The sequence below is a fragment of the Oncorhynchus nerka genome, linkage group LG26, assembly GCF_034236695.1.
Source record: "Oncorhynchus nerka isolate Pitt River linkage group LG26, Oner_Uvic_2.0, whole genome shotgun sequence".
Classification (NCBI taxonomy): domain Eukaryota; kingdom Metazoa; phylum Chordata; class Actinopteri; order Salmoniformes; family Salmonidae; genus Oncorhynchus; species Oncorhynchus nerka.
Genome location: NC_088421.1, coordinates 15,546,973 through 15,561,171, shown reverse-complemented (window position 1 = coordinate 15,561,171; position 14,199 = coordinate 15,546,973). Strand labels below are relative to the sequence as shown.

The following is a 14,199-nucleotide window of genomic DNA, read 5'->3' as shown; positions in this document are numbered from 1 at the left end:
TAAAGGTTAATAGATGACGTTATTACGAAAACATTGTAACGTCAACAGTTTACCTAGTATATGTTTGATGTTTATACATTGTACGTTATATGGAAAATGTCAAAATCAAAGAGAATGTTTTGGTGAAGATGAAATGTGAAGTTAGTTGTCTAAAATTGGATTTGAATCAAATCTAGACCTTGCCTATAACTTGGTACGCCCAGAGAAGGGCCCTAAAAGCGGTTACGCCCACTTTTGACACGAGGGTATAAAACCTGTGAGTAAAGAATTTACAGAGGAGATGACGTGACCCAAGCTGCAGCCGAGGTCTAAAAAGTCAACGAACCCAAAACGCAACACAAGTTTGAAGACAAAGAAATCTTTTTCTACCCAAGCTACGGATGAGTAGCTGTGTCTAAGCGGGTGAATTCAAGCCGGACCCCCTTAGCATCCAGTCCCAGCGAATTGTGGTATCTAAACGGTTTCATTCCTATGCTGTGAGCTCTGAGCTGCAGAACTGTTTGTCCTCAGAAGACACCTTCCAGAGCAATGGTGAGGGAACAGACTCCTAAGCCAAAAGGACACTGACATCGTGAGGACGACCAGAAAGGTGCGCCGGAGAAGTGCGTCATCGAGCAGCCTGAACGGTCCACGTAGAGAATCCTCGGAGACCTTCCCCGCGTAATTACAACATTATATTCTGACCCATAAGAGCAGCAGTTTGGGGCAAGGCTAGAGTTAGAATAGCATAGCTGACACTCAAATGTATATTTCTCTTGTGTACTTTTTTTTTTTCTCTCTCTTTGAAATCCCCATTTTGGGTAACACGCGCCATAGTGTGTTGGCCTGTTATGCTAAGTTCTAATCAATAGCCTATAAAATGTTTTGTCAATGTGTATCTTTTATCATCATTTTTGCTTTCTAGTAAATAAATATTCGACTAAGATTGGTGTGGTACGAACTCATTGGTGAGACCCGGGTCCGTGCAGATTCACGGACTATACGATGTTCAGAACGAGGGTTAATTAGGGTTGGTTGTAAAATCGATAATCTGATATTCTTTGAGTTAATTTGGGAAATAGAAACTCAATAAAAACTAGTTTTCCCATGGTGCCCCAGGTTAATGAGTTAATAATTGCTTGATTCAGTTAATCACGCAATTAGAAAGATTTAATCATTCGATGAGCAACAGTCGTCACATTAACTAATACAACATCACGACATCACGTTTAGTTGCAAACCATAGTCTGGCCTTTTTATGGCGGTTTTGGAGCAGTGGCTTCTTCCTTGCTGAGTGGCATTTCAGGTTATGTCGATATAGGACTTGTTTTACTGTGGATATAGATACTTTTGTACCTGTTTCCTTCAGCATTTGATTTGATTTGATTTGGAAAAAAAGGTCCTTTGCTGTTGTTCTGGGATTGATTTGCAATTTTCGCACCAAAGCATGTTTATCTCTCGGAGACAGAAATTGTCTCCTTCCTGAGCGGTATGACGGCTGTGTGGTCCCATGGTGTTTATACATGCGTACTATTGTTTGTACAGATGAACGTGGTACCTTCAGGCGTTTGGAAATTTCTCCCAAGGATGAACCAGACTTGTGGAGGTCTACAATTGTTTTCTGAGGTCTTGGCTGATATCTTTTGATTTTCCCATGATGTCAAGCAAAGAGGCACTGAGTTTGAAGGTAGGCCTTGAAATACATCCACAGGTACACCTCCAATTGACTCAAATGATGTCAATTAGCCTATCAGAAGCTTCTAAAGCCATGACATCCTTTTCTAGAATTTTCCAAGCTGTTTTAAGGCACAGTCAACTTAGTGTATGTAAACTTCTGACCCACTGGAATTGTGATACAGTCAATTATAAGTGGTACAGTGATACGGTGAATCTGTCTGTAAACAATTGTTGGAAAAATTATGTCCTAATTGACTTGCCAAAACTACATTTTGTTTACAAGAAATTTGTGGAGTGGTTGAAAAATGAGTTTTAATGACTCCAACCTAAGTGTATGTAAACTTCCGACTCCAACTGTATTTTCAGGTCTCTCCAGAGATGTTTGATTGGGTTGTTGTCCTGTTGGAAGGTGAACATTTGCCCCAGTCTGAGGTACCGTGCGCCCTGGAGCAGGTTTTCATCAAGGATCTCTCTGTACCTTTCTCCGTTCACCTCGATCCTGACTCCCAGTCCATGCTGCTGAAAAACATTCCCACAGCATGATGCTGCCACCACCACGCTTCACTGTAGGGATGTTGCTCGGTTTCTTCCAGACGTGACGCTTGGCATTCAGGCCAAAGAGTTCAATCTTGGTTTCATCAGACAAGAGAATCTTGTTTCTCATGGTCTGAGAGTCTTTAAGTGCCATTTGGCAAACTCCAAGCAGGCTGTCATGTGCCTTTTACTGAGGAGTGACTTCCCCCTGGCCATTCTACCATAAAAGTCTGATTGGTGGAGTGCTGCTGAGATTGTTGTCCTTCTGGAAGGTTCTCCCATCTCCACATAGGAACTCTGGAGCTCTGTCAGAGTGACCATCGGGTTATTGGTTACCTCCCTGACCAAGGCCCTTCTCCCCCGATTGCTCAGTTTGGCCGGGCGGACAGTTCTAGGAAGACACTTGGTGGTTCCAAACTTCTTCCATTAAATAATGATGGAGGCCACTGTGTTCTTGGGGACCTTCAATGCTGCAGAAATATTTTGGTACCTTTCCCCAGATTTGTGTCTCGACCCTATCTCAGAGCTCTACGGACAATTCCTTCGACCTCATGGCTTGGTTTTTGCTCTGACATGCACTGTCAACTGTGGGACCTTATATACACAGGTGTGTGCCTTTCCAAATCATGTCCAATCAATTGAATATACCACAAGTGGACTCCAATCAAGTTGTAGAAACATCTCAAGGGCTCCCGAGTGGCGCAGCTGTCTAAGGCACTGCATCTCAGTGCTTGAGGTGTCACGACAGACACCCTAGTTTGATTCCAGGCTGTATCACAATCGGCTGTGATTGGGAGTCCCATAGGGCGGCGCACAATTGGCCCAGCATCATCGGGGTTTGGCCGGTGTAGGCACGTCATTGTAAACAAAAATTTGTTCTTAACTGACTTGCCATTTAAATTAAGGGTAACACCATTTTTTAAAGGATGATCAATGGATACAGGATGCACAGGAGCTCAATTTCAATCTTCATGCAAGGGTCTGAATACTTATGTAAGTAAGGTTTTATATTTTATACATTTGCAAAAAAATCTAAAAACCTGTTTTCGCTTTGTCATTATGGTGTATTGTGTGTAGATTGCTAAGGATTTGTTTTTTATAATCAATTTTAGAATAAGGCTGTAACTTAGCAAAATGTGGAAAAAGTCAAGGGATCTGAATACTTTAGTATTCAGTGTGTGTAGAGTGTAGAAGAGTGTAGAAGCAACATTGAGTGTTTGGTAGTGGGGTGGTTCACATATATAGTAATAGATCGCTGTGTGTGTGGGGGCCTTGACATATGTAGGATGGTGTGTGTGGACATGTGTGTGAGGGGCTTGACATATGTAGGATGGTGTGTGTGGACATGTGTGTGAGGGGCTTGACATATGTAGGACGGTGTGTGTATATGTGTGTGGGCAGTTACCTTCATACATCCATCAGGCCAAGGGTACCAGAGTCTGACAGATGAACCTACATTTTCTCTCCAGAGCCAAACAATCTGATCTCACTCCGAACCTTTCTTTGTTTCTCAAATACCTTTCGCTCAGTTAGTTATGAACGTCAGTTTTCTCTCTGTTCTGTACTGACTAAAAGCATTTTTAGAACTGTATGTTTTGGGGAATTTGATATTTGAGGTTGGACCACATATTAGCTTTGGTCTCATCCGTCTCATGTATTGTCTACAGATGTTAGTAATGCTCTCCTCATGGGGGGAAGGTTCTCTTAGCTGTTCCTGACATCTCCATGTATAACCCACTTTAAATGGACCATCATATAGCAACCAATTTTCAAATATCAACCAATCTGTCACACTTTCAACATTTTTCAAATATACAATAATAACCATCATCATGAACCACATAATCTTCGTCATCATCATTACTACACATCTTCCACATTACTGTACCTCTCAATGGGCCTTTAGTGTAAGCAGATGATAACAGGGTCTGGATCCCTTAGCTTTAGTGTATCATACTGTCGAAGTATCTAATGATGAAATGCAAACCGATGACATCATAGGTGTATCACTGGTGAGATAATATAAGTGTTATATAAGAAGACAAAATGTCAAATAAATCATTCAAAATGCATATTCCCTTTCAAATGTCAATAAATCAAGAGTCTGGCAAGCAGAGACTCAGTTGCATCCTAACTCTGAGATTTCACATGCATAATTCCTTCAACCGGATGGCTGTCCTGTCCTGGCATGTTCTGCTACTGAATGGAGAGAAAGGAAATGGAGGCTTAAAAGTTTAAAGTTTAAAAGCCCTTTCTAGGGTTTATACAGATGTAGGATCTTAATTTGATCTGGTTTGCTACAGCAGGAAAATAATCCTGCAGCAATAGGAAAAGTGAATTATTATGTAGATTATAATTAATGGACATTTCTGTAGGGTTTGATACATTTTTCATTAGGGCAAATCAAGTCTGAAATTTCAAAGTGGAAATGAATAACTTTAGAATACTTTTAAAAACTCAAATACACAACACGTTTGCATTTCCTCCTCTGCTGGAAAATTCTCAGCAACAAAAGAGTGATCAAATTAAGATCCTACATCTGTAGTTCCAAACTCTCAAAAAAACTCAGACTTGACGATGAATGTAAAGGTAAACTGTCACCACGTTGCTGTTATCTCTGCTATGGGATGATGACAGAATAAAGCTCTTCTCACATTCTCCTCTTCCACCTTCCACCGCCTCCATGATTAAATGACAAGATGTCTCCATCATCACTGACTTACAGGAGTGAGAGGGAGGGAGCAAGAGAGATGATTCATACCAATTAGCTTATATACCACTTAAGTACCGCTTTCATATTGTATCAACGAAAATCTTCCAAATGATATGAGTTACAGCAACAACAAAAAATCACAAAGTACAGTATATAGCTCCTGTTAGATTTACGATAGAGAAAAAGGCCAGGTAGATCCATTACCCATCTCTCTGTACGTGGGACAGATATTTTGTTTCTTTAATATTCAGTAAAGTCTGGGATAGATTCATCCCATGCCAGGCTTGATCTCTGGTGGTTCTTTTCTCTCCTCACCAAACAATAAATACTGTGTCAAAACACACATATATATACAGTATATATATAGGCTTTAATGTAGTGTCTTGGTGCTCCACTTGTTTAGTAAAGGCTGCCAGAGTGTTGAGAACAGAAAGGTTATGCTGTCACATTCTGGTGATTTGTTAACAGTTCAACCGGAAAAATGTATATCTGCAATAATTAAGGTTTGTTGTCGAACAATGTTCTTACGCCAGAGTTTGTGTTCTCTTTACAACAATTAAAAATGAAAATGTGAATTTTTATTATTAAATCATGATCCGCCTATTTTTGTAGCACTATTGAATGAATGAATGAATGACTGTTGTCACACCACTGGCCTACAGTAATAGGGTAGACGCTCCTCTTAATACATAATACATTTTCCCCACCATATACAGTATACAGTATGCGGCATGAACTATAACTTTAAGTATGTGTTATAGTCCCTTTGAGAGTTGGTATGTAGAAGTGTCTTCCCACTGGGCACAAAGTGGTTGAATCAACATTGTTTGAACGTAATTTGTCAAAGTATTTTGACGTGAAATTTACGTAGAAAATACATTGGATTTGAAAAAAATAGAAAGTAAACTGTTGTTTTGAGGCTGAAATTTCAACCACGGGATTATTTCATCATGTTAACAAATTGCAATACAGACCAACCTTGTAAAAAACATGTTGAATTTGTACCTTTAAAACAAAGTCACATCTTCAATGTTATATCCACAATAAAGAAATACATTGGCCTACTGGAGAACTGGGTTTCAACCAAGGTTTTGACCCAATCCCAGTTTAGCTACGACATTTGTCACTGACTATTACTAATGTGCTATCATGAGATCACCACTTAATAACTAAATAGATTAACTGCTGCTATCAAAGTAATTCCAAAGGGTAGTTTAACAGAGCAAATTAATGCAATAATGCTTTATCGCTCATATCATCAAGGATGCTATTTAGGCTTATGTATCATCTACAAAGTCATCAACTCCTATTATTTCAATTTAACTCAGAACTCAACTAAAATAGACAATATATTTGGCTTTCAAGCTCTGATTGATTTAAAATGTAACTATATTTAGTGATATTGAATTGTGTTTGGTTGTCAACACAACCAAATATCAACATTTGAAGGAGATGTATCTTCTGCTTAGATAGTTCCATCTGTGCCACTGACTTAGTCTGGCTTTAATTCCAGTTTGTCTACAAATAATAATTTATATGTTGGATTCCCGTCTCCATCTCAACCAAAAATCCAGGTTATAGAATAGGACTAAGTCAAATCAAACCTTTATTTAAATTGCATTTAAAATTGGATTTGATTTAGTCCTATTATTTTACTTAGATTTTTGGTTGAGATGGAGATGTGGAAAAAATGGGATTAAGCCAGTGGCTCTGATCAATCAAATTTCAATCAAATGTATTTATGAAGCCCTTCTTACATCAGCTGAAGTCACAAAGTGCTGTACAGAAACCCAGCCTAAAACCCCAAACAGCAAGCAATGCAGGTGTAGAAGCACGGTGGCTAGGAAAAACTCAGTAGAAAGGCCAGAACCTAGGAAGAAACCTAGAGAGGAACCAGGGTATGAGGGGTGGCCAGTCCTCTTCTGGCTGTGCCGGGTGGAGATTATAACAGAACATGGCCAAGATGTTCAAATGTTCATAGATGACCAGCAGGGTCAAATAATAATAATCACAGTGGTTGTAGAGGGTGCAACAGGTCAGCACCTCAGGAGTAAATGTCAGTTGGCTTTTCATAGCCGATCATTCAGAGTATCTCTACCACTCCTGCTGTCTCTAGAGAGTTGAACACAGCAGGTCTGGGACAGGTAGCATGTCCGGTGAACAGGTCAGGGTTCCATAGCCGCAGGCAGAACAGTTGAAACTGGAATGTACAGTAGACAGAAGGTCAAAGAAACGCTTATCCCTACGTATCCATTTCCTCCCATCTGTAAATCTATGTCATCCATGCTATTTTGGTGTTCAGAAATATAACTAGGTTGTTCATGAGTTCAAGAGGGGTTCAAGGGATTTGAAGAGAAGTCTTCTTCAATTGGACCTTATCTTCTTGCAAATACAATAAATAAAACACATGTACATTTTTGGTATTTTTGGAGATTTACACCAGTGCTTTGAATCACTAGTCATTCGTGAAGCTTTTCTCCCGCAGACTCCCGTAACAGAGATTTCCTTTCTAGATTCATATTGATTTCCCCATGAATACAGGAAGTATTTGATAGAAGTGTGGTTACAGTAAGTCACGCTGGGGGAACGAAGCCAACTATGTGTTGATTCCTTCCTCTTAATGGTCAATACCACAGTGGGCTGAGAAAGAAGGAGAGAAAGACAAAGAGAGGAACCATTCAACTACTTGGTGTTTATTGATGTGTGGTGTTGGACTTTAGAGAGGGACTGAGCTAGTCTGGACTCTAGTGGACTGAGGAGAGGTCAGGACTTGGTCTGATCTGTTTTGGTCTCTAGCAGTGCAGAGTGCAGTACAGTCCTAGGAGGACTGTTGGTACACAGCGCATGGCTCTGGAAGTATTTCTCACAGTGCTCAGGCTAACCACTACACTCTTAGTAACTATCTGCTAAAACCTGCCAGGAATGTGGTTCTGACTCAGGGGAGCTAAGCCTTGTGCTAGGGCATGGTGTGCAGGAGTTATCTGCATGTTTCTGGGCCTCGTTATTCCACCCTTCACTACCATGCCCCGTTCTGTAGTACATCTAGATATCACTCTCCCTCATGTGTTTTTGCCATTCTTCATGGCTTTACAATATATTATCACTGAAATGCACTGTCATGCCCTCATTGACTGGATACCCACTTTTTTTTATCCTTTTATAGGCAAGTCAGTTAAGAACAAATTCTTATTTACAATGACAGCCGCTGAACAGTGGGTTAACTGCCTTGTTCAGGGTCAGAACAACAGGTTTTTACCTTGGCAGTTTGGAGATTCAATCTAGCAACCTTTCGGTTACTGGCCCAACGCTCTAACCACTAGGCTACCTACCTATTGTCTGGCATGCAAACCTTATGGAGTGTTAACAAATGTTGCTAAAAGTTTACTTGTGTTTTATAAATGGAACAACAAGGATGCAACAGGTTGCTTGTTTTCACCAAGCTATTTCCTCTAAAGCGAGGCTGTAGTATTTGAAACAGTTTCATATTTAGCTAGGGTCCTAAATGAAAAGCAGCATTACTGAATAAAACGGGGGATTGTGAAATTGGATGGGATATCCCCCCTTTCACTCTCATTGTGGTTAGAGACTTGTCTTCTCTCGGCTCCCCTTGAGAGGCGGCTTTGAAGGGAAGCAGGGTTGTGCTCGGCTCATCCACATTCTGGTTTTAAATATGAAGAGCTGGAACTGTCTTCTTTACTCCTGGCCCCCATACAGAGGGCCTGTTGTGGCCTGGGCCTATGGTGCTGTCAATTCTGTTCATTCTCCAATTAGACAAGCTCTTCATAAGGCTTATTCTGAAGAGCAGCATGTCTAAGCCAAACCCTCCAGACATGGGTTTCTGGGCTTTTGGCATGACGCTTTGCACTGTATAAATGCTCACAACAGGGTCCCCATTGTTAGCATACCACGGTCTGTGAGGACAAAGCATATCGGGATATGCCTGTAAAAACATGTTCCTTTGAAAATGTTGGCAACATAAAAATAAGTATCTTCAATATTCCACGAAGAGTTGACAAGTTGTATATAAGACTGCTTTTTTCCTGCTTTGTGGAATCAGAATCTTTTCACAAATAGGGAGACCTTTTCTTTCAAGGTGACGAGACCAACATGATCAAACACATGGAGACCACAATTAGAGAACCATTCCATGATTAATCGTCAGACCTTAAATTGGGGTTGAGGAGTCGGCAGGGTATCTGGGTATGAACAAGTAGCACTGGGCCCAGACATTTCTGACAAGTCAGCCTCCATGGCCTCTCACCTCCTAGAGCTGGAGCATATAGGTGAGATGGCCCCCATGGCCCCCAGACGTAGCACAGTCAGGCTGCTGCTTGAAGGAGCGTTGGAGAGATTGCAACAATGCGGGAATGAGATTGCTGATGGGAGAGATGACCTCCCCTGTTCTAGAGTCTACCTGGGATCGTACTCCTTGAACTGGCCAGGGGTGTCGAGCTGTGACTCACTCCCACTCTGATTTATTTCTGTGAAGTTCAAAGCTTGGACGGATGCGTCCTCTGGCTGTGTTGTGTGAGCCAACGCTCTAACCTGCTTACAGAAACACTTTCTGGTGTATGAGGACGTTTATGGCAGTGCCTTTGGAAAGTATTCAGACCCCTTGACTTTTTCCACATTTCGTTACGTTACAGCCTTATTCTAAAATGTATTAAATAAATCAGCAATCTACAAACAATACCCCATAATGACAAACCCGAAAACAGGTTTTTACACATTTTTGCAAATGTGTTAAAAATAAAAATAAACAGAAATAATTTACTTACATAGGTATTGAGACCCTTTGCTATGAGACTTGAAATTGCATCCTGTTTAAATTAAGCATCATTGAGATGTTTCTACAACTTGATTGGAGTCCACCTGTGGTAAATTCAATTGATTGGACATGATTGGGAAAGGCACACACCTGTTTATATAAGGTCCCACAGTTGACAGTGAATGTCAGAGCAAAAACCAAGCCATGAGGTCGAAGGAATTGTCCATAGAGCTCTGAGACAGGATTGTGTCGAGACACAGATCTGGGGAAGTGTATCAAAACATTTCTGCAGCATTGTAGGTCCCCAAGAACAAAGTGGCCTCCATCATTCTTAAATGGAAGAGGTTTGATCAACCAAGACTCTTCCTAGTGCTGGCCGCCCAGCCAAACTGAGCAATTGGGGGAGAAGGGCCTTAGTCAGGGAAGTGACCAATAACCCTATGGTCACTCTGACAGAACTCTAGAGTTCCTCTGTGGAGATGGAAGAACCTTCCAGAAGGACAACCATCTCATGAGAATCATGAGAAACAAGATTATCTGGTTTGATGAAACCAAGATCGAACTCTTTGGCCTGAATGCCAAGCATCACGTCTGGAGGAAACCTGGCACCATCCCTACGGTGAAGCATGGTGGTGGCAGAATCATGCTGTGGGGATGTTTTTCAGCGGCAAGGACTTGGAGACTCGTCAGGATCGAGGGAAAGATGAACGGAGCAAAGTACAGAGAGATCCTTGATGAAAACCTGTTCCAGAGCGCTCAGGACCTCAGACTGGGGCGAAGGTTCACCTTCCAATAGGATAACGACCCTAAGCACACAACCAAGACAACACCTGAATGGCTTCGGGACAAGTCTCTGAATGTCCTTGAGTGGCCCAGCCAGAGCCCAGTTGTGAATCCAATTGAACATCTCTGAAGAGATAGCTGTTCAGCGACACTCCCCATTCAACTTGACAGAGCTTGAGTAGATCTGCAGAGAAGAATGGGAGAAACTCCCCAAATACAGGTGAGCCAAGCTTGCAGCGTCATACCCAAGAAGACTCCAGGGACTGCCGCCCAGGCAAACCGGTGACCCAGGGACCCCAGGGACTGCCACCCAGGCAAACCGGTGACCCAGGGACCCCAGGGACTGCCACCCAGGCAAACCGGTGACCCAGGGACCCGTATCATGATGTTTTTTAAATAATCAGGTGAATGATAATGGAGAAATCTACATTTAAAATGAATAGTACAGTGGAAGTTGGAAGTTTACATACACTTAGGTTGGGGTCATTAAAACTTGTTTTTCTACCACTCAACAACATTCTTGTCAACAAACTATAGTTTTGGCAAGTTGGTTAGGACATCTACTTTGTGCATGACTCAAGTACTTATTCAAATAATTGTTTACAGACAGATTATTTCACTTATAATTAACTGTATCACAATCCCAGTGGGTCAGAAGTTTACATACACTAAGTTGACTGTGCCTTTAAACAGCTTGGAAAATTCCAGAAAATTATGTTATGGCTTTAGAAGCTTCTGATAGGCTAAATGACATCATTTGAGTCAATTGATGGTGTACCTGTAAATGTATTTCAAGGCCTACCTTCAAACTCAGTGCCTCTTTGCTTGACATCATGGGAAAATTTTTAAAAATCAGCCAAGACCTCAGAAAACAATTGTAGACCTTCTCAAGTCTGGTTCATTTTTGGGGAAATTTCCAAATGCCTGAAGGTACTATGTTCATCTGTACAAACAATAGTATGCAAGTATAAACACCATGGGACCATGCAGCCGTCATACCACTCAGGAAGGAGATAACTTCTGTCTCCTAGAGATGAACGTACTTTGGTGCGAAAACTGCAAATTAATCCCAGAACAACAGCAAAGGACTTTGTGAAGATGCTGGAGGAAACAGGTACAAAAGTATCTATATCCACTGTAAAACAAGTTCTATTTCGACATAACCGGAAAGGACACTCAGCAAGGAAGAAGCAACTGCTCCAAAACTGCCATAAAAAAGCCAGACTACGGTTTGCAACTGCACATGGGAACAAAGATCGTACTTTTTGGAGAAATGTCCTCTGGTCTGATGAAACGAAAATAGAACTGTTCGGCCCTAATGACCATCGTTATGTTTGGAGGAAAAAGGGGAGGCTTGCAAGCCGAAGAACACCATCCCAACCATGAAGCATGGGGGTAACAGCATCATGTTGTAGGGGTGCTTTCTGCAGGAGGGAGTGGTGCACTTCACAAAACAGATGGCATCATGAGGCAGGAAAATCGGGTGGATATTTTGAATCAACATCTCAAAACATCAGTCAGGAAGTTAAAGCTTGGTCACAAAAGGGTCTTCCAAATGGACAATGACCCCAAGCATACTTCCAAAGTTGTGGCAAAATGGCTTAAGGACAACAAAGTCAAGGTATTGGAGTGACCATCACAAAGCCTTGCCTCAATCCCATAGAAAATTTGTGGGCAGAACTGAAAAAGCGTGTGCGAGCAAGGAGGCCTACAAACCTGACTCAGTTACACCAGTTCTGTCAGGAGGAATGGGACAAAATTCACTTATTGGGGGAAGCTTGTGGAAGGCTACCCGAAACGTTTGATGCAAGATAAACTATTTAAGGGCAATGCTATCAAATAGTAGTTGAGTGTATGTAAACTTCTGACCCACTGGGAATGTGATGAAATAAATAAAAGCTGAAATAAATAATTCTCTCTGCTATTATTATGACATTTCACATTCTTAAAATAAAGTGGTGATCCTAACTGACCTAAGACAGGGAATTTTTGCTAGGATTAAATGTTAGGAATTGTGAAAAACTTAGGTTAAAATTATTTGGCCAAGGTGTATGTAAAACTTCCCGACTTCAACTGTAGATAGCAGCTGTTTAGCTGGTTAAACAAAGGTTAGCTATGTGTTGGCAAAAATGAATGACCAAGTCAAGAAAGTTTATCAGCAGCCAGTGGTACTTGCCGCAACTGGTACTGGCGGGTGGTTTATAAAAATAAATAAATAAATTATTTTACCACTTTTAGAAAATATACCTACTGTATATTACCGCGGACACCCTGCAGTAACTCTGCGGACCCTTTGAATACCCTGCAGTAACAGACAGAAAGTTTTTAACATCTTGCAGCATGACAAGTAACACAGAACAGTAGTGGTGAAATGAAGTGCTGAGTCTGACTGGATCACTGATCATCAGTAATACAGGCGCGACATAGCAAATTACCAGCAGTAGCCTCATAAACGTGCGTCCGCCAGACCTTTGAAAGCATAATTTTTCATCCTTTCCCGTTAGAATCGCGACATACCGTCCTATATGGGGAAAGGAGGAGAAGGGGGGGAGCATGAGGAGGGAGGGGAGCGAGAAAGAGGGAGGATGAGAGGGAGAAATTGAATGAGGGACAGAGAGTGAAGAGAGGAGAGGATCCTCCAAAAAAACAAAGCAAGGGAAACTGCAGAGCGAATGTGCACTGTTCGAGCGCCGCACTGGTTTCTTTCCATTCACTACGCATGGCTGCGTAGCTCCTTTCTCATCTAGTTTTGTTTCATAAAGTTCTGTGGCGGAGGCAAGGGGGTCTCTGCTGTGAAAGATGGACCATTTAAAGAGGACGGCGGCGTGCAGGAGAATACAGCTATTTCTTATAATAATGTTCCACGCAACTACGGCACAAGCTGGTAAAGTATATGTTGGAATGCACCTGCTAATAAACAAAGTGATCGTTTCATTGTATGGATTGACAAGGGTAGTGGACCATTTTATTCATTTTCTTTGTTGATAATAGGCTACAAAATGTCATGTTCGGTTAACTTGCTACCCCATTTCTTTATAGAAAGTTCTGGACACTTCAACAGAAACCAAACAAAATTATATAAGGTGTGAATTTGGTCGCAACTTCGCACTCGTTAGTATTTTGTTAGCCGCATAATAATGTAATTGTAAAAGGCTCCGTCTGATCTCATTGGATATTTGACGATTCTGGATTGAATTTGTCCACTGGGTTGCTCCGGCTCGGGATTCATTTCGAAAGCAGTATTTAATGATTTGTTAAACCCCTTAAAATAATACAAATGGTAACTCTTCCCCTCGCTGTAATTTTGGCATTTTAAAGTATTTTTTTTAATGTAAAGCAAAAAATTTATAAATCAAGAAGTCTATGTTTTATAAATCAAGCATTATTCATAATGTATAGCCTATTCTGTGCGTCACTGCGCATTGGCGGTGTGTGATGGATGGTTACCTCAGTTTGTCAAATTCCTCTCATTGCAAGTTAATCATAATAATTTAGCATCGTTTTGTTTTTGCATATTAATGTGTCCTCTAACCCATGTCCATTCTTGTATGCTTCATCCATTTGGATGTTGGGCTCAGTTTTCTCTGTGAGTGAGGAGGGAAGCGATTACCCCTGGAACACTCGGTCATGTTTGCGTTTGCTCGTGACCGGTGTCGGTTTACTGTGAAACTGTTTAATGTTGGTTTTAGAAGGAGGTGAATGACAGAGCACTGACCGACCTGAGTAGATTAAAATTCTTGTCATG

At 41.3% G+C, this 14,199-nt stretch overlaps 1 protein-coding gene across 1 annotated transcript in view; it reads left to right on the top strand.

The window, feature by feature from the left end:
* The first annotated feature begins 13,053 nt into the window (after positions 1–13,053).
* The window catches only part of LOC115110893 (collagen alpha-1(XI) chain-like), a 102,984-nt gene continuing 101,838 nt past the window's right edge, over positions 13,054–14,199 (top strand). The window contains exon 1 of the mRNA XM_065010137.1: positions 13,054–13,338. Within this exon, the coding sequence (XP_064866209.1) occupies positions 13,254–13,338 (85 nt within the window). The 5' untranslated portion in view covers positions 13,054–13,253. The remainder of the gene's footprint in view (positions 13,339–14,199) is intronic.